Source organism: Pongo abelii, chromosome 12 (genome assembly GCF_028885655.2).
Source record: "Pongo abelii isolate AG06213 chromosome 12, NHGRI_mPonAbe1-v2.0_pri, whole genome shotgun sequence".
Classification (NCBI taxonomy): Eukaryota; Metazoa; Chordata; class Mammalia; order Primates; family Hominidae; genus Pongo; species Pongo abelii.
The window spans coordinates 63,168,536-63,189,676 of record NC_071997.2 but is presented as its reverse complement, the minus strand read 5'-3'; the positions used below and the strand labels follow the sequence as shown (position 1 = coordinate 63,189,676).

General features: G+C 43.9%; 1 protein-coding gene and 1 non-coding gene across 3 annotated transcripts in view; both read left to right on the top strand.

Moving 5' to 3' along the window:
- The window catches only part of ANTXR1 (ANTXR cell adhesion molecule 1), a 237,480-nt gene that overhangs the window by 162,919 nt on the left and 53,420 nt on the right, over positions 1 to 21,141 (top strand). For both annotated transcript variants that reach the window (XM_024242099.3, XM_054548115.2), the window contains 3 exons: positions 6,090 to 6,185; positions 6,797 to 6,964; positions 17,658 to 17,738. In XM_024242099.3, coding sequence (XP_024097867.2) covers positions 6,090 to 6,185; positions 6,797 to 6,964; positions 17,658 to 17,738 — 345 coding nt within the window. The remainder of the gene's footprint in view (positions 1 to 6,089; positions 6,186 to 6,796; positions 6,965 to 17,657; positions 17,739 to 21,141) is intronic.
- Positions 7,180 to 7,286, top strand: LOC112132245 (U6 spliceosomal RNA). The gene has a single exon (XR_002914040.2). It is a non-coding gene; the product is annotated as a U6 spliceosomal RNA (small nuclear RNA).

Below are 21,141 nucleotides of genomic sequence, written 5' to 3'. Positions count from 1 at the left end.
GAATATGTGGACATCTATAGGTTGGTATTTTGTATCTGAAGCGAGAGGGGTGCCTGTTGAAGGCATTGATGCCCATCCAGTGAACAATAGGCACCTGAGTTTGAAGGATGAGCTTATTTTCAGATTTTTTATTATGCTCACTGATCCTAACAATTTCTCTGTGGCAAGAAATGTTTAGATAGGGAAACTGAGCTATGGAAAATTATACAGGGCCAGATAAGTTGAACTCCTAATAGCAACAGGTCTGGCATCCTTCCAGCCATGTCTACACAGACACCTAGAGTAGCCTCCACCCTGGAGGGATGAAGGGCAAAGCTACTGTCAGGCATCTTCTTGCCAGTGACCATTAAATACACATACACACATGCACACCCACCCACACACACACACATTCACACACACATTCACACACACATACACTCCAAACAGAAGTCCTAGAGAAGGCCCAAAATTCAGTATTCATGTTTTAATACTTCAAAAAAAAAAAAAAGAACATTGCTGCTAGGAAAATAAACACCTTATTCTTTATTGAAGAATACAGGACAATCCTTGTGTTGTCTTTAATCACTTTGTTTACATAAACAGATATAATGGTGCCATGACATGTGAAATGCGGCTCAGAATGGCGAAAGCTTAAATCCTTTGGAATGTTTTGTATTTACAAACAGAAGTATTGCTGGATCTTTCTGACTTGCCAATTCACTCCTAGGAGATTACCTCCAAGACTGACATTGAGGGGATCTCCCTGACTTCTCCCCAAAGACCAGATGAGACAGTCCTGCCAGTTCTACTTTAAGTTCTGCCCTTCGGAGCCTCCCAGACCTGGGAGTTTCTGTAGCCTTAGTCCTTTAATTCATGTCATCATTCTCACAAAACTCACTCCTCTATAAATGTAAACAAAATTGTCGACAGCTGAGTTCTCTTTATTTTCTCAAAATATAACACTGTGCTGGCAGGTGATGGGGACTCAATGATAGTTGCTTGAGTTAGTGAAATAATTGACAAATAAAAGTCCCTTGTTGAGCTTATATGTTTAAGATGTGCTCCAGTTCAATGACATTTAAAATTAATTTAAAAGCTGGTTTAAAGCTACTGCCTTGGGTTTGATTCTCTTTCAGTTATGTGCTCCTTTTCATTGATAGTTCCTATTGAAACCTGCAGTGAATTGGGAGTTGTAAGCCTTCTTGAGTCAAACCAGCCATGTGGCTCTCCTAGTAAATGGATATCAGAGAAGCAGGAATGTTAAAGAACTTATCAATTGAGTCTGAGAGGGCCACCCTTTGCACAACTCCAGGGGGCGCTATTCACATCAAGTCTGTGGAGTTGTCCCATGCACAGTCTACATGCAGGAGTGAGGCAGTCCCAGAATCTGGAAAATTCATCCTTTCTACCCTCTGGTTTGCTTAATAACTAACAGTTAAACGTGTTGAGTGAGTGGAAGGTGGAGTTGTGGAAACTCATGAGGAGGGAGCATTGCATTCTCTGGGGAACCCGGGAGTTCTTGGCAGAATAGGTTACACTTAAACAACATTAAGGGATGGGTAGAAGCAATGGGAGAAGGGCTTTCCAGGCATGTGGAGCCCTGCATGTTGAAGCGTGGAGCTGCACAAAAGCCTGGCATGATTGGGAAAGATGGGAAAAGTTCAGGGTCTGAGGACAGCACAGGGCTAATCCAATTACAGGCTAACCAAGTGAGTTCACAGACTTCATCCTCTACAGCTGTTTCTTCCTCGAGCAGCACTGTGCCTGCAGGCACACCCAGGTCTGCCTGAGGACACGCAGGTCAGAAGGGGCCTCTACCATCTGAGGAATGTGCTGCCATTTGTGTTACCCAAGCTCCAGCCAGCTGGACGTCTGGAGCCACCACATCCTTTCAGATTTAAACACAACTTCCCTTGATGGGAAACCGGCCTCCCTCCCCAATCCCTGCGGTTTCTCCCAGGCACCACTGACTCCTACTCCTCGCTTCTTCCGCGTTATCTCATCTTCTCGGTTTGCTAGACACGATCTAGCAGCTCTGGCACAAATCCAACTGTGCAGCAAATTTTACTAAAGGTTTAAAAGTATAGTGCAGCCCACAACCCCTGACGGAATATTAAAGGGCCTCTTCTTTACCACCGGCCACTCCCACCACTCGGGGGGATGGGGGGTCGTAGCTGTTCGCTGGTAGCTCGGCCCCACTCTGTTCTGCTCATCTTCTCGTTTCCCACAAGCCCGATTTCTCATTCAAAGCAATTGGGCTCATCCAGCCCCATGCTCCAATAACCATAGAGGACAGCAAGGTTTTTGTTTTGTTTTGTTTTGTTTACTAAACGAAAGCCAGCTCACACTGAGGATTTCTATACTGGTGTTTTCTCCCTCCCTGCTACCATCCTTGAAGGGCAGTGTAGGAGGAAGGTCTCAAGAGCCTTTATGATTTAATGAGATGTAAAAATCCACCTTCCAGTGCTGCCGAGTTTCTTAGTGGCCTTGCTGAGGGGCTGGGATTCTACTCCATCCATTTTTTGGCCAAATGGAAAGACACATCAAAGATTCCCCTCTCTTCCTGAGGATTGCAAAACTCTTCTGTCTCCAGAATGTGTAAACAGACCCATGCTAACTGCAGGGGAAACTCTGACTCTCCCGTCCGTCAGCCCCTGGGCCTTTGTGCTGCCTGGTGCTGTTGTCTGAGCTTGGCAGGCCAGCCCCGGTCAGGGGATTAAGCGACGGGCTCGGTGGCGCGGCAGTGTGTGGAGATTGCCCAAGACCTAGGCATTTCCTGTTGCGAGAAGGCCAGGCCCTGCCCTTGAGCACGAGGGCGGCGCCTCCTTCCCCAGGCCAGGGACTAGAGGGAGGAGCCAGGGACAAGAGGGAGGGGCCAAGGACTAGAGGGAGGGGCCAGGGGCAAGAGGGAGGGATCAGGGACTAGAGGGAGGGCTGCTTCGGTGTGCAAGTGGAACCCGGAAAGCGGTGGAAACTGGCTTTCTTACTATATCCTGAGCACTCAGCGGGGTTGCGAATTAGAGAAAGCCAGTTGTAAATCCTTCTTTTAAGTTCTTTTCGTAAAATATAGGGGGAGAAAAATCCCTGGACAAGGCATCAGAAAACCACACCAGAACTTCACCTTTAGGAGTCACTTCATTTCTCTAGATCTGACTCCTCTTCTGTGCAGTGAAAAGGCTTAATTAGATGAGCTTCTAAAAAAATTAAGAGGCTCATGAACCTAGTTGAGTCCCCTATGGAGTAAAGCGGCTTTATTCTTGGAGTTTCTTAACGTTTGTGGTGCTGCTGTGTTCAGCTTTAGGGGATAGAATTTCTGTTATCTCCTTTGGAAAACTGCCCCAGACTGGGAATGCCCAGGCTTTCAGAGCCATATTTTGTACATCTGTGTACAGCCACTTACACAGAAACATACATCCACCTCCAATGTAAAGTTTAACCACATATAAGACATATAAGATTCCTGCTTTCACATCATAAGGTGAAAGAAACCTCTGAAATTATAAGGTAAAGTAATATGAACTATAATATTTTATTGTGTTGGGGACTTTATTGTGTTAGATTTTGCAGTTATAAATTATCAAAACTAAGTCCATGTGCGGTGGCTCACACCTGTAATCCCAGCACATTGGGAGGCTGAGGTGGGAGGATCACTTGTGCCCAGGAGTTTGTGACTGGCCTGGGCAATATGGCAAAACCCCATCTTTACAAAAAATAGAAAAATTAGCTGGGTGCATTGATATGTGTCTGTAGTCCCAGCTACTCAGGCAGGCTGAGGTGAGAGAATTGCTTGAGCTGTGGTAGTTGAGGCTGTACTCCAGCCTGGGTGACAGAGTGAGACCCTGTCTCCAAAAAAAAAAAAAAAAATTATCAAAATTAGCAGGTACAAGGAGAAGTCAAAAATGAGCATGTATTTGTTGCCATCAAATGATTGGAAAAGCAAACCACAAAAGAACAAAATCCAGACTGGCCAATGCTGAAAAACCATCAAACGAGAATGAGGTTGCATGGGTTCAAATCCAGCTCTGTTACATACAAGCTGGGTGACCTAAGTCATTTAACCTCTCTATTCTCATTCTCTAAAATAGGAATAATAACACCATGTACCTTCCTGGGTGGTTGCAAGATTAAAGGATTAATAATACATTTAAAGCATTTAAAAGAATGGCACATAACATGGGAAAGGCTGCATAAATTCAATGGTGTGTTATCATGAATGTAATGTGTGTTTATTGAGCACCTACTTTGCACTTTGAATAGAAGGGTCAGCAGAATCTGAGAGAGAGCAACCAAGTAAGAGCGAGAGAGACACCCAAGTGTCAGCTGTCAGAATGTTGTACATCCTAGTCTGCTATGACCTCTCTGTCCTTTAAGATGTATTAAATTTTTAAAAAATCATTTTAAAGAAGACTGCCCATCCCAAGCACAACATGTAACTCAGGGAGTCTTAATGTGCCAACGTGTTTCTGCTTTGCTTTGTCACCTTTTGTCCTGACCTTCCTGCCTTTGCTTTTTTGTACCTTGCCTCCTGCATGGGGTGCCCCATCCCACGCAGTGGTGCCCTGCATAGGACTCCACCCAAATGCCACCAAAACAAGGCTGTGAGAAGCAGGCTTCAGCATTGTGAGCAATTTCTCCGTCTTTTGTTCTTTCTTCTGCTTTATCAACCCCTTTTCCAGCTTCCTTTCTCTACCCAGGAGAGAAATCATGCCACTTCCTTATAATCCATCCATGACTGTAAACAGTGATATTTTTCTCCCCACAACAAGAATAATTACAGTGCTAAGATGAAGAGCAGTTGCTACATCTCCTCCCTTTTTCCATCCATAAAGTTACAAGTTCCTCGTCTTCTTTCTTCATCTTAAAAAATATAAACACTAACTTCTTGTCACTGAGCTAAGTTGCAGACACTGAATTAACTGCTTTATTTGAGTCATCTTATTTAACTTATTTGTAAATTCAACAGATAATTCTTGGGCACCCACCACATACAACGTAGTGCTATTCTAAAAACTGGGAATACAATTGTAAGCATGACAAACAAAAACCTCTGTGGAACGTACGTTCTAGTGTGGAGAGACAGATATTAAGTAAATATCAAGCCATGATGAGATCCTTAACTAAAAATAAAACAGATTGTTGGGATGGAGAGACCACAGCTACTTTAGAAGAAATTTCCAGGGAAGGTTTCTCTGAGGAGTGATATGAAAATCCATCCATCAGAAGATGGGGTGGGGAAAGTGCTTTCCTAGACAAGGGGACAAGGGGACACTATGCACAGGCCCCAAGACAGGAATTTGCCCAGAGTATTTGAGAGAGGGCAGGCAGGCTGGAGCTCAGGAGGAGGGGGGCACATGATAAGGAAGAAGGCCAGAAAGGTGAGCAAAGGCCAGAACATGCAGGGCAGAGCTGGCGTTTGCACTTACTCTGCTGCTTTGTGGAGAACAGATCATAGGTGAGTCTTAGGGCAGCAGGAGGCCAGTGGGGAAGCTACCACAGTGTCCAGGAGCAAGTGCATGGGGGCGTGGGCCCAGGGTGGTGGGGGTGGGGGTGGAGAAGTGAACAGATTTTAGATTTTTAAGTAGTAGCAACAGAACTAGCTGGCAAGTTGGGACAAGTGGGGGAAAGGCAGTAAAAAAGAGAGAGGCAGTGGGGAAGACTACAGGGGGAGCATGTTTAGGGTAGGGAAATCAGGACATCTCTGCTGTGGTATTGTTGAGATGTTTTTTAGCCCCCAAATAATGTGAATGTCAAGGGAGCAGTTGGAGTTCAGAGGCATCAGGGCTGAAGATATAAAATCACAAGTCATTAGCATGTAGGTGGGGTTAGATGCGATTCCCACAAAGGAGTAGAGCTGTAGAAGAGAACAAGAGAACAGGACTGTATCACAAACTTACCAGGTAGCACTGCTTACATTCCCACTCTACAGATAAGGAAAACAAGCTTACGTGGTTTCAGAGATTGGCCCAAGGTCCTAGGAAACAGTAGCACTGGGATTGCACCCAGGCAGTCTGACTCTACAAGCTCTACTCCTAATCACTTGGCCATGGTAGGCAGGTCCACACAGCAGTGCTGTTCTGCTTCCTTCATGTGACACAATTTCTCTGCAGGAAGAAGATGATGATGGTCTGCCTAAGAAAAAGTGGCCAACGGTAGACGCCTCTTATTATGGTGGGAGAGGCGTTGGAGGCATTAAAAGAATGGAGGTAAGAGGACAGCTTAATATACACTTATCTATGTGCTGACTACTCCCATCCAGGTACCAGTTGGGCCTGACCTGCTTAGCCTCTAGATATCAGGCATGCCTAGGGCGGTATGGCGGTAGACCACACTGATGACTCAATGTCAGAAACCCAAAGCAAATTGCTGAAAACCTGCTGGAGGTCTGGTGGGGATATGGATTGTAAGGCAGACAGATGGAGAGATAGGAGGGACAGCCTTTCACTGTGCACTTCCATGTCTTGCCCACTGTGAGTGAGAGCAGGTCACACATCAGCTCAAACGTCCTCGTGATTTCTTTTCTCACTGGAATAAAATCCAGAGTTCGTACCTGAACCTGCAAGGTCTTTGCACGTGCTGTCCCCGCTGCCTGGACAATTCCTCCCTAAATGTCCACCCATGTGGCTCATGCTCTCTGCTCCTTCGGTCCTTCCCTTTTCTGTTTTTCCACAGTTTCCCTCTTCCCTGGCCCTCAAAACCCAAAGGAATCCACGGTCGGGTAGCATTCACATTGCGACTCATGCATGTATTTGTCATTCTCATTCTCGAGGGGCAGCGTATTTTGTCATTTCGTTTCATTGTATTTTGTTTATTTTAGGTTCGTTGGGGAGAAAAGGGCTCCACAGAAGAAGGTGCTAAGTTGGAAAAGGCAAAGAATGCAAGAGTCAAGATGCCGGAGCAGGAATATGAATTCCCTGAGCCGCGAAATCTCAACAACAATATGCGTCGGCCTTCTTCCCCCCGGAAGTGGTACTCTCCAATCAAGGTGTGTCTCTCTACTCAAAAATCTATCGTCAGTCCTGATAAAACACTTACATAGTGAAGAATCAAAATCTTTCCACATGATAAAATCCCAACCTAAAACCCAGCTTATCACAGGGGAACAATTATCTAAAATTATGGACTTGAAAGTACAAGTAATTACTTTGTCAATTTCCACATAATCTGGGTTGAAAACTAGGCTTTTTAAAAATCACCGTGGTGCTCACTTCTGCAGCACATATACTAAAACTGGAACAATATAGAGAAGATTAGCATGACCCCTGGGCAAGGATGACATGCAAATTCGTGAAGTGTTCCATATTAAAAAAAAAAAAAAAAAATCACCATGGCAAGGTACTGGAAAAAGCATAGACTATGAGTTAAGTAACTTGGGTAGTAACCCCAGAAAGTGACTATAAATTTCCATAGCATCTTATAACTTCACTTAGCAGACAATCTACTATCTAAGAAAAATGGCAGCATTCTCCTTGATGCTAATCTCTACTCCTTTTGCCATAATATAAGCCCATTCCCTTTTATTTGAGCCTCCTGCCAGTGTATCAGGGCCCACCAGCAAATCTCACTGGCCATGGATCTAGGACTCACTCTTCCTGGTTGTAAGCAAATCTTTTTTCTCCACCATCTCTCTTTCCCCCACACCTCCAGAGCTTAAAATCCTCTTTGGTTTATTGGGAAGTGTAAGCCATTGGAGGCAGTTAATGCTTCCTAAAGGCCTCTTTTTTATTTTCTTTTATTTATTTATTTATTTTTTGAGACAGGTTCTCACTCTGTCATCCAGGCTGGAGTGCAGTTGTGTGATCTCTGCTCACTGCAATCTCGACCTCCCAGGCTCAAGCCATCCTCCCACCTCAACTCCCAAGTAGCTGGGACTACGGGCATGCACCACCACACCCAGCTAATTTTTGTTTTTTGGTTTTTTTTGAGAGACAGATTTCACCATGTTGCCCAGGCCTGTCTTGCACTCCTGAGCTAAAGCGGTCTGCCCACCTCGGCCTCCCAAAGTGCTAAGATTACAGGCATGGGCCACCATGCTCAGCCTGAAGGCCTCTTTTCTATTCTTCTTGGTCCAAATGGCTTTGAATTCACATGATTCAGTTAACACCTTCACTCTTTAGCTATGCCCATAAACATCTGCACTATGCCGCTTGTCAGACAGCACTGGAAAATTATAGCTGAAAAGACTCTAGACATAATCTGTCCCCACTCTCTGATTTCGTACTGAGATAGGCAAAGTCCTTGTTCTGCTGAGGTCTGGAACCCAAGGCCCCCAACTCAGGGCTACAGACTCCAGTTTCATGCTGCAAACAGAACTGAACCAACTCCAAACCTCAAGTCAAAGACTCAATAGAGCCAGCTCCCATCACCATCCATACACACACACACACACACACACACACACAGCCTTACCCCCCTTCCAATAGCAACAAAGATTATTTTCATCATTCACTGAGTTAATTTGCTAATTTTGGATCAGGCCTTCTCCATCAAATCAAAAGAAGTACCATTTCAGGCAGTGTAGCGAAAAGTTATTGGTGGTCACCTTTCCTCAGCTGAGCTAGCTCAAGCTCACCTGAATTGCCACGCATTTCTATTTTGGTTTGCCATGTTTGAAGCAGTGAGATTCTTTTTTTAGGATAAGCCTGCCCCTGAGGTAATGGATTGAACTCTGGAAATATATGGGCAAAATGCAGCTTGCTTGACTAACAGCTGTTTGCTTCTAATTATTTTCTAATGAGGAACATGCAGTGGCGTGCATGCATGTGCAGACAGGAAGGAGCCAAGCAGATTCTCAGCCATGAAGAAGAAAGGGGATTTTCTGTTATGCCGTTCTCAGGAATCTGTACCTTGTGACTAACGCCACGTCTTTGGTTACAGCCAGGTTTTTGTTTCTGTAATCTTGGACACTAAGAGAGCATTAATTCTGTTTGAAAACTCCGGTTTCTACTTGACAGCATATTATTCCTCTATTGACTGGCAGTTTAGGACTGAATTTGATGAGATAAATAAGTATATGGGCCAATACCTTTAGAAATCTAAAAACATTCCCAACACCCACTTGGAACTAGTATCAATTCAGTAAGTATTCATTGTGCAGCTACTGTGTGCCAGGCACTGTAGGATGTTAAATATACAGAGGCTTTCAAACCTGGCTGAGTGTCAGAATCACCTGAGAGTGCTTTAAAAAAAATACAGATTCCCAGGCCCAGTGACTCAGAATCTCACAAAAGGCCTCCAAAAGCACACTGGCTCTCAGCACTCGCCCATCTTTTCCTATCAAGTGAAACTCCTTTTGTTCACAATGCCTCCCTTCTCTAATTTCACTTCCAGACTCCCTGAGTGATAGGCCTCTGTTGCCCCAATTATCACTTCAGCAGTCCTGACTCTTGAGCTTCTTCTTAGTCTCTGTAGTAAAGCACTGGCTCTTAAAGGTGGTCCCTGGACCAGCAGCATCAGCATCACCCAAGAACTTGTTAGAAATGGACATTCTTGGGCCCCACCTAAGATCTACTAAATCAAAAACTCTGGAAGTGGGGCCCAGCCATCTGGGTTTTAACAAGCTGAGTTAAGAAGTTGTCACCAGCTGGGCGCAGTGGCTCATGCCTGTAATCCCAGCACTTTGGGAGGCTGAGGATGGTGGATCACAAGGTCAGGAGTTCGAGACCAGCCCAGGCCAACATGGTGAAACCCTGTCTCTACTAAAAATACAAAAATTAGCTGGGCGTGGTGGTGGGTGCCTGTAATCCCAGCTACTCAGGAGGCTGAGGCAGGAGAATCGTTTGAACCCAGAAGGCAGAGGTTGCAGTGAGCTGAGATTGTGCCATTGCACTCCAGCCTGGGCAACAGGGCAAGACTCCATCTCAAATTAAAAAAGAAAAAAAAAAAAAAAAAGAAGAAGAAGTTGTCACCAAAGGTCCCAGCCAGCATTCTATAGGAAGTCCTTGGGGGGCAGGAACTGTGGTGCCTGGATTGTTAAAATAGACAAAGAGGCCATGATTGCACTGCGGTGATTTTTCAGGCATCTCAGCAAGGAGAGCCACATTAATGTTCACACTGGGTCCATTTTTACCACAAACACAACTGCTGAATTAATGTTAAGTGGTTGGGAATCTGAGTGTCTTAGGAGTCAACTAAAAGGCCAGATGGAAATGACCTAGGATGCCAGTAGACTTGAAGAGCTCCTCAGCAGGACTCCCTCGTTAGGACGTGCAGAGCATGAATCCTCCTTTTGCCTGGTGGAACAGCCAATGCCAATGCTTACTCAGCTCCTTCTACTGTAGAGGAAATGCATACATAGCCATTGGTGTGATTACTCATGTTTATGAGCCTTCTCTCCACTAGATTTGACCCCCTGCAGGCACCAGCTACGCTTTGAATCCCCAGTAAACAGTGTTGTACCTGGCTCATCCCTTATTAAAGAGCTGAGGCATGAACAGTAATTATGAAACCACTCCCCAGAGCATCCTGCCAGTCAAACCACACAGACCATTTTGGCATACTCTATCCAGAAAAGTGACATTCTTCATGCCATCTCTCTGAGGAGAGAAGAGAAAAAGAGATTGTTTTAGGTGCAACAAGAAGGATAGAAGCACAGGAAGAAATTCAAAAGTAATCATGTGTGCTCTCTGTCCAGAAGTAAGGCAGGCTTGCTTCCGGAATCTCAGGGTTCATCCTATTTTACATGATGTTCGATCCACAATGAGTCCCGTGCTAGCCACAATGCCTAAGGACATTTGCTCAGCCTTGGACAAAACATTTAGCCTTATGTGGTACCATAAACTCTGCTTCCCTTTCCTGAACTCACCGTGGTCCTGATAGGAAACAGAAAGCACACTGAAAAGAGTTGAACTAACAGAGATGTGGGCAGAGTGAAGGGAATCCCCAGGGATGGTGGGGCAACCAGAGGCTGGCAACAGCTAGAGCTGTTACACCTGAAGGGCACGTGGGGAAATGGTGTTACTAGGTTCCAGAAAGAGCTGCAGCCCTGCAAAGAGACTACTTGACAGGAACTGTTTCTTTAGTTGACAATCTAAATCCATCCCACCACCTGTTTTTATATGATCTGCAAACAAAGAATGGTGTTTACATTTTTAAATGGTTATATAGTACCTATATAATGTTGCCTCTTGCCCTGCAAATCCTTGGCTCTTTACAGACCAAGACCAAAGGGCAGCTAGGTGATCCAGATGCAGGCTTCCAAGGCATGGAGAAGGCAGGCAGAGAATGGATGGGGGCCGGCAGGTGAGGGAGAGTGAACCGTCCACTCATTGCCTGCCTTCTACCTCCACTATAAGCAAAGAGAACAACAGCTCCACCTCACACAAAACTCTCAGCAGGTATTGAAAAGACTCCTGGCTCCCCAGTGAAAGAAGCCAGAATTGTATACTTATTGAATTGCATTGCATTAGACTCATTCTTTACATGAAATGGAGTTTTTGAGAAGCAGGTGAGCACATTTGCCAAGCAAACCCAGAGAGAACACACGGAGGGAAGAAGTCCACAGTGGGCTCTTCTCCACCCACCATCTCCCTATTTAATTTAAGGCACCAACCACACCAACCACACCTCCCCCCTTCCTCATTCCAGACTCATGATCGGGAAATTTTCCCTGATATTTAGCCTGCATTTTCCTTTGCTTGGTTTTCACCCCCGGATTTACAATACCCCATGCTTCTCATTAAATTGGGGCTGACCATTTCAGACAAGTGAAGTCATGCCTAGCTATATGGGCAAATTTTCTTAAAAACCAAAAGAAGAAAAAAAAAGTGCAACAAAAATTACCCTGTGCATGGCATGCACACACTCATGAGTGCATGTGTGTCTGTGTGTAGGGAAAGTTTCTGACGTTATCCATTAAATCCATTAATTTATTTCCTTTAGGGGAAAGCTGGGTCACACTATTTATCATGTATTTCTTTTTTTTTTTTTTTTTTTTTTTTTTTTTTTTGAGACAGAGTCTCACTCTGTCACCAGGCTGGAGTGCAGTGGCACGATCTCGGCTCACTACAACCTCCACCTCCCAGGTTCAAGTGATTCTCCTGTCTCAGCCTCCCGAGTAGCTGGGACTACAGGCGTATGCCACCACTTCCAGCTAATTTTTGTATTTTTTTTGGTACAGACGGGGTTTCACCATGTTGGCCCGGATAGTCTCAATCTCTTGACCTCTTGATCCAACCACCTCGGTCGCCCATAGTGCTAGGATTACAGGCATAAGCTACCGCACCTGGCCTACCACGTATTTCAAAGTGTAAAAAGTCAGGTGTCAGTTTATGGTGGCCTTATAAGTTGAACTACTCTCAGAATTCTCAATCTCTGACTGTCTTCCAGCTAGCTAAGGCAGACAAACCAGAAGAAAAGATACAACTGCTGCCTGGCAAAAAAAAAAAAAAAAAAAGAGGAAACCCCACCACAAAAGCTGATGACCCAGGGTGCTTTGGGTTTTTTGTTTGTTTGTTTTAAAAACAGGGTCTTGTTCTGTCGCCCAGGCTGTAGTGCAGTGGTGCAATCATATAGCTCACTGTAGCATCAAACTAGGTTCAAGGGATTCTCCTACCTCAGTCTCCCAAGTAGCTGGGACTACAGATATAAACCATCACACCCAGCTAATTTTTTTAATTTTTTGTAAACATGGGGGTCTCACTATGTTGTCCAAGCTGCTCTCAAGTGATCCTCCCACCTCAGCCTCTCAGAGTGTTGGGATTATAGGCATGTGCCACCATGCCTGGCCCTCTACCTCCAGAGTGCTATGAATGCTGGCTGCATAATCATTCCCAGCACAGTCTTATTGCTTAGAAAGAAACCAAAGCTAGAGTTTACATAGAACTTCCACTTTGCCTTTGTGAATTGGCAGGTATTGTCTGTGGCTAAGATACAGTTTGGGAGCATGGAATTGGTAAATTTCTCATTTTATAGTCAAAATTTGTCAACTTCAAATGAAAGAAAGCTATTTATAAACGTCAGCTAATACAATCTGCCATAGGGCTTGAGGCTTGTGGATAAATCTTTGTTCTAGCTTCACAGAAGCAGTTGGGCATTTTGCCAGGGAGTGAGGACCAGTGTCTTAAGTGCATGCTGTGGAGAGGTTTGTGCATGACAGACATCCAAGTCTGAGATAGATAAAGCGGAGGCAACTCAGAAGGATCCTCTAAGACTTTAGGTGAAGCCCAGAGACTGTTTAGAAGACTCTTCTGTGGCACATCTAGCCCCAAAGGGTTGTTATTAACCAGCCCACTACTACCGTCTTTAAATGACAGACTTCTGCCTACATTCAGAAAAATCAAGGTTCCAAGAGCCTTTGTCATGCAGTGCTCATTGAATTTTGAGAGTTATTTTTTATTCTCATTTTGGTTGTAAACACTGTTTTTTCTAAAGCTTACTTCTTGGTTGCAAACACTGCTTTTCTAAAGCTCTTGCATAAAAACTACCTGTTGTAGGAGTAGAAAGAGGTTATAGGTTGTGTTGATTGATTGATTGCCTGGATTGCTTTCTATGCCACAGACTGGAGAGTTTAGGTTCATTTGTGGGACAATCAGAACTCAGAATGCTAAGGATACACCTGGAACTAGCTAATCTCGCCTTGGCCAGAAGAGCCCAATGACAACAGCTCACCCGGATCAAGCACGCCCTGCAAGTCGGGCAGCGCTTTCTATGCACTAATGCCTTTATTATTTATAACAGCCCTTGAAAGTAGAAACTACTTATCCATCGGTAAATACCCAGATCTAGATACCCAGATCAGTAGAAACTACAAATGGAAAACCAGAGCACAGAGAGGTTAGGTAACTTGCCCAAATTCACACTGGTTAGTAAGATGTTCCATGGTTCATTTTATTGACTGCAGTGCATCCATTTGGGCTCACAATAAAATTCTTTATTAATCAATAGGAGAGAGGACAAGAACCCTGGAGATGAAAGGCCAATCAGGAAACTATTCACAGAATGAGTGACAGATGATGAGGGCCTGGGCCCAGGCAGGAGCTGTGGAGGTGGTGGGTCGGGGTGGATGGGAAGAGGTGGCAGCAGAGCTGCTACAGAGAGAACATTCACGAGACACGGTTGATGTTGGACATGAGCAGGTGGCAGAGAGAAGGGAGGCTAGAATGATTCCTGGTACCCAGTATGCCCATCTGGATAGATTGGTGGTGCCATGAATCAAGGCAGGGTGTGCAAAAGGAGGAGCAGGTTTGGAGAGAAGAGTTAGTTCAGTTTGTAATGTTTGACTTTTCGATACCTGTGATGTGATGTGATACATCCACATTACAATTAAGATTTAATAGGTAAATAGATACCCAGATCTGGAGCTCAAGAGAGTACTGGGCTGAGTATAGAATTTGTGAGTCGCCGGCAGATAGGTGGAAGTTGGACCCATGAGACTAGATGAGAGCACTCAGCTGAGAGGTGAGAATAGAGGTGCCAAATGAAGGCCACCATGTCAAGTGTAGGCAGAGGGGGAGGAGCAGAAGAAGCTGAAAAGGAGTTGGCAGAGAGGTCGGAGGGAGCAGGTAGAAGCTGGTGGCACAGAGGCTGAGGGAGAGTGTGCAGAGGAGAGGCCCAGCACAGCGGATCTCCCCAAAGAACCAAGTGAAATGAGTGTCAAGGCATTTGGCAGTCGGGATGCCATGGGTGGCCTTAGCAAGAGCAATTTGGGTGGAGTGATTGGGGCAGAAGGAATAAAAATTGTGGCTTGGGGTAAGAGGAAAATAGGCTTGGAGGAGCACAGAATAGAAGATGGACAGATGTATGCTTACAAAGTTCAAATTGCTGGATTCCTACACTCTGTATTACATTCTTTTCCATCTTTCTACAGAGCCTCCCAAATGATCATTTTAATGACTTTACTATGATCATAGGTAACATTTAATGAATACCTTTTATGAGACAAGTACCTAACTTCAATATTTAATTTTAAGTCTTATAGCAAGTCTGTAGAGTAGGCAGTATTATCTCCACTTTAAATATGAGAAAAGTAAGGCTTAGGGAGATGAAACTACTCATCTAACCCATACAGCTGGTGAAAAGGAGACCCACAGTACAAACTGGGGCAGCCTGGCTTCAGTCACTTTGTGCTTAAACACTACACCGTAGGGTGATCTGTTGCCACAAAGAAACATCATTTTCTACTCATTCTCCTGGTATTATACATCTAGGTGGTTTCTGCTCTTTTGCTATGCATGTAACTTTAAATTTTTGCTGAGTTAATTAATGTGTTCCTTCAACAGCCCAGTGTTCTTCTTTCTGCCCCATCTCATTGCTCATTTGTCACAGAGTTGAGTGATTAGCACACACAGCTCTGTGGGTGGGCTGATTTACAAAGCCAAATGCTGGGAGCCCTCTCTTTCTGGAAAAAAAGGGGAAAGAAAAAAGAGGCAGTCATCCAGGAAACCCACCTGGTTACATCCTGAAATATAAATGCTTATCCAAAAGAACCTTAAAGGAAAACATTTAGCTGGTGATTGAAACGGCTTAATACAGAAAACCATGCTGCACACAGCAGCAGTTCTATCCAGCATTCTAAAATCATTTCAAAATATTTTTCAAGGCTTTTGTAAATTCCTTGCCAAAATAGATGAGAAACACTACACTTGGCAAGACAAAGTTTAACCCACAAGAACTCAAACAACAGTTTATAAAGATTAAAGAACACAATTTTATATGTGTATATAATCCACCAGAAAATCGTTTCAGAACACGAAATATTTGAGATGCTTCTTAACACTGCCCCTATATAAATGCTTTGTGTCCAGGAACTTAAACTCTTTAGACTCCTCCAGCCTTCCCAGCACTGTCATTCACAGACCCCTGCAAGATCAGGATTTTCAAATGTTCCTAAGGCTTGGGTAGGAAATACATTTTACATTTTGACCCAGTTTATGCCCACACATGTGTGCACACACAGTCATATACACACACCCATACACATTTAACTGAGATAAATTTTTCACAAAATAATACTTATCCTCACCATGTGCAATTACTATTTTCTCTTCTGTTTCTTAAAAGTTCTGGTCCCATACAAAATTGATTTCATGAGGGCTTAAAGGGTTACAACCCACAGCTGAGAAACCCTATGTTCTAAAGGATCTAAATTTAAGTGCTCTCGCCAGAAGATCTGCATGAGGAAGAATCTGCAATTGGTGTAATAGAAAGCATATGTGATTTGGAATTAGACAGACATGGATTCCAATCTCAACTCTCCGGTTTATAAACCATCTGCCTTTGGGCAAATTACTTGATCTCTCTTTGACCCTCCATTTCCTCTCCACAGCCCTCTGGGACTGCTGGGACAATTCAGTTACAGGACACTCATGGAAGCACCCACCACTTAGGAACATTCATTCCTCCAACAAATATATATTGAGCACCAGATGTTGTCCTAAGGGATAGGCAGATAGAAGTGAACAAAACCATCAATAACCCTGCTTTCATGGAGCTGGCATTCCAGGGGGCACAGACAATCAGCAAATTAACGTAGAATATATCAGGGAGTGAGAAGGACTGTATTAGTTTCCTCTTGTCACTGTAATGAATTACCACAAACTTAAAGGTTTAATCAACACAAATCTATTATCTTACAGTTCCAGATGTCGTAAGCCCCAAACGGGTCTCACTAGACTAAAATCAAGGTGTTGACAGAGCTGTTTTCCTTTTGTAGACTCTAGAGGAGAATTTATTTCCTTGTCTTTTATAGATGCTAGAGGCTGCCCACACCCACTGGTTTGTGGCCACCCTCCATTTCTAAAGTCAGCAACATTGGGTTGAGTCCATCTCACACCTAGTCACTGTGACTCTGCTTCTATCCGCACATCTCCTTCTCTGGATTTGACCCTCCTGCCAAAAACCACCATGGGTCTTCTAGGAAGGACCCATGCAGTTAGACTGAGCCCACCGGACAGTCCAGGATACTCTCCCCATCTCAACATTCTTACCTTAATCACATTTGCAAAGTCCTTTCTGCCATGTAAGGTAACATATTCACAGGTTCCCGGGAATGTAAATAAGAGTCACCTGTAGGGGTGTTCTTGGTTATCAGTTGTGAAAGCCTTTGTGCTGACATACTCTCACTCTTCTCCGTTTCAGCCAATTACATACAACCTCAAAGGGGTGTGGTTTTTGGTCATCTGTAATGCTTGGTAATTTGTCTCTCGAGCCCAGGCTTCAGAGCAAGTTATAGCTACTGAGTGAGCCTAGCAGACAGCCAGGGATGTGCATTCCAGGGGCCTTTAATTGGTCTTGCCCTGTCGACACTTAACGTTTAGTAATTTTCCAGAATTTGTCTTTAGTGTCTTTACTAATGAGCTCTGGGCACCAAGTGGGAAGAAAAAACTTTAGTGAAATTTGGAAAGATTGACTTGTGGTATGAGGATATGCCCAGAAATGTGATAAAGACAAAAGCCCAAAGCTTGAATCAAGTTATGTTTGCAAACTTGGCGGGGGGCACTCAGACCTCAGAGTGCGTCCTTCACAAGCATCAGAGTCTCCTGTGTGTCTCTTCTTCTCCTCCATTCATGAAGCTCCAGTTTTGAATTAAGGGACTGCAGAGTCACTAATCCCATCATGACCATATTGACAGTGTTGTGTTGTTCACATGACTGAAGAAGCACGGAAAGTTCTGTGAGCCTACAGTGGCTAGCCACAGGTCTGGTTTCATATGTAATCTTGGTGCATTTGTTTTATTTCAGGGAAAACTCGATGCCTTGTGGGTCCTACTGAGGAAAGGATATGATCGTGTGTCTGTGATGCGTCCACAGCCAGGAGACACGGTAGGACTCGTTAATTCATTAATGGTGTCTCTCTCTCTCTCTCTCTCTCTCTCTCTCTCTCTCTCTCTCTCACACACACACACACACACACATATACACATATTCTTTTTCTCTCTCCATCTTTGTAGAGCTAAAATAACTTTGGATTCTAAAACAGAGCTAGAATAACTCCAGATTTACAAATCCAGCTATTATTTCATGTTGCAACAAATCAGACATCGATTTTCAAAATGTTGGTTATTACAAGATCTTGAGTTTTGATTTGCTTTTCTGAAAAGGATTTTGACAGTAATATGTTGGGTTTAACTTCCTAGAATTTGAGCTTCTCAATGTATAGGCACAGTGAGAGAATAAAGCAGAACTGGCCCCTACTTGGGGCAGTTTCAGGAGGGAGCTCTGCTGGCCACCGGCCACACAAGCCAGTGGTGCACCACAGAGTACCAGCACTGCAAGGATGGGGTGAGGGCAAGGAAGGGGCCACAGAAAACACCTACCATCTTCCCAGCAGGTGTTGGGCCCAGCTAGCCCAGGACCACAGAGGGATCTTTCACCCCAGGTGAGGATTTGTCTTGGCATTGTCAAGGCTAAGCTTGGAATATCTCTAGTCAAGAGCAGTCCTGAAAGATAGAGCCAGTGGAGACCTTAGAAACCATCCAGCCCATGGCTTCATTTTGTAAATGAAGAAAGAAAAACAAACAAAAACAAAAATCACCTAATTGCATTCTCCGAAAAACAAGAGAAGTTGAATAGCTTGTTCTGTTTCAAATAGTAAGTAACAAGTAACTTACACTGGAAACAACCTCAGTTCTGCCAAAACAACACTATCACTATTTCTTCATGTAAGAGCTAGTCTCTCTTCCTCAAGTTTTACAGATCAAAACTCGGGACCAAGTTTTCCCTCAACTACCAGCAACATGCATCTTCTATCCACTTCTTTGGGAATCAGGCACATTAATCCAAAAGCAAAATAAAAGTATCTCATTTAGAACTCCTTTCAAATCAAGCAGACTTGGGTTTGAACCGCCTTTCCTTCCTGGCTGGAAAGCTCCAGGCAAATCACCTGACCTCTCTGAACTTCATCCTTATAAAGTAGATGGCACGGACTTCTTCCTACTGTGGCTGGTTGGAGAAGGTAATGTTTGTAAAGCAGTTGGCCCACTGTTGAACACATGGAAATGTGCAATCAGGATGGGCATGGTGGCTCGTACCTGTAATCCCAGCACTTTGGGAGGCAAAGGCAGGTAGATCACTTGAAGTCAGGAGTTCAAGACCAGCCTGGCCAATATGGTTAAACCCCATCTCTACTAAAAATACAAAAATTAGCTAGATATGGTGGCACATGCCTGTAATCCGAGCTACTCAGGAGACTGAAGCAGGAGAACTGCTTGAACCCAGGAGGTGGAGGTTGCAGTGAGCCAAGATCGCACCACTGCACTCCAGCCTGGGCAACAGAACGAGACTCTCTCAGAAAATAAATTTTTTGTTAAGAAAGAAATGCTCGGGCCGGGCATGGTGTCTCACACCGGTAATCCCAGCACTTTGGGAGGCCAAGGCGGGTGGATCACAAGGTCAAGAGATCGAGACCATCCTGGCCAACATAGTGAAATCCCGTCTCTACTAAAAATACAAAAATTAGCTGGGCGTGGTGGTGGGCACCTGTAATCCCAGCTACTTGGGAGGTTGAGGCAGGAGAATCACTTGAACCCAGGAGGCGGAGGTTGCAGTGAGCAGAAATTGCACCACTGCACTCCAGCCTGGCAACAGAGCAAGACTCTTGTCTCAAGAGAAAAAAAAAAAAAGAAAAAGAAAAAAAAAATGCTCAATCAATGACACATATCCTTATGGTTATTTACTTTGTGCTGTTCTGCTGTCTGGGGATGGTTGATACAGAACTTCAAGCCATATTGCAGTTGGTGTGTATGGTCTCCTGACTGTCCAGCATGACACCGCTAACACTAGAGAACACTAGCGCAGAGCCTGATAGACAGGCCCTGCTACCCCCTTCCCTTGCACCTGGTGACAGTGGGTGGTTTGTAGCTGAGGAGATTTGGTCTAAAGTTTCATAGTTTATGTGAGCCACTGCCCAATTAGCTGTTCCTGCTGTGACTAGGACGGCAGGCAAGTAAAAACGTGAAACCAGCTCATATAAATGCTGGGTTGACTTGGCCCTCATTGCATATGGAATTTGAGCTTTTGTCTGTGACAGTCAACAAGACCAATTTTCTATATGAAATTTTAAATACAAACTCTACAGTTAGGAGAAACAAGCATAGGCCATAAGGTTAGTATTCTGGGAGGTGTTTGGTCTTATAAAGTATTCATTTGCTTTCTATGGGAAATGAAGAAATTTTTTTAGCATGCGTGAGACTCCTCTGACAGATTGAGAAAAAAATAATAATAAGATCCCTAAACTAAGGTTCAGTAGTAGTATTTTTTTGTGACAAGATGCTGATACAGTGTATGACCCCATTTTTTTTTCAGAGCAACTGAAAAACATCTCCACTAAAATATGTTAACGTTCCATTTTCCACTGACCAGTTTGGCAGAAACCAATTCATAAACTGGGTCAACCTAAGAAGTGGGAGGGTTATAGGAAAGAGGCTGGATAGAAAGAAATATTATCATTTATAAGACAGAAGAATCAATGCTGTTTGGGAGCAAAAGGCTGGTTATATAAATCCAAGAACAATGGAATGAAAATAAATGGAACTTCCTCTAATGAATCACACTTAAATTGAATCTCTTATTTACCAATTCTGAATGAAAGTTTGTATTAACAGCTGAAGATGTTCCATATGTTTTTGAGAGACATAATACCACCTTGAACTTTTATTCTCCAGCCATGCAAAATAATAGATTTGAGATATAAGAAGCTTAAGAATTTGGATACATTTGAACATACTCTCAACACTGTTACAAATTATGATTATCCAGTTTACTTTTAAGTGCCCTTTCTTTATGGAAGTCTTGCTAAAGTAAGATACATGAGAGAAATCAATACAGAAAATTGTGTCCTTGTTGCCGTGGCAACAGCCACACGATGTACACATGGAATTACACAAGAAAGGTCACAGATGAGGTAAGAACCAGAATTCAGAGCTGCCTATGGCTACTCAGGAAAGAATTCCAGGGGAGGAGGGGGGGCAATATTGTAGCTTTGTCTACATGCTGCTTCTGTTTTGTTTTGCATAACCTTAGGAGACTCACTAGAGAGGCCTGCCTTGCTTGCATGGTGGTGAGTCTGTAAGAATTCTTCATCACTGATTTATGGAGCTGACCACATTTTCCATAAACTCAAAATGACTCCATCCAGGCATGTGCTCATGAACAAGAGTCACAGGTTCTGAATTTTTTCTTTAAAACAAAACAAAAACAAAAATCACCTAATTGCATTCTCGGTTAC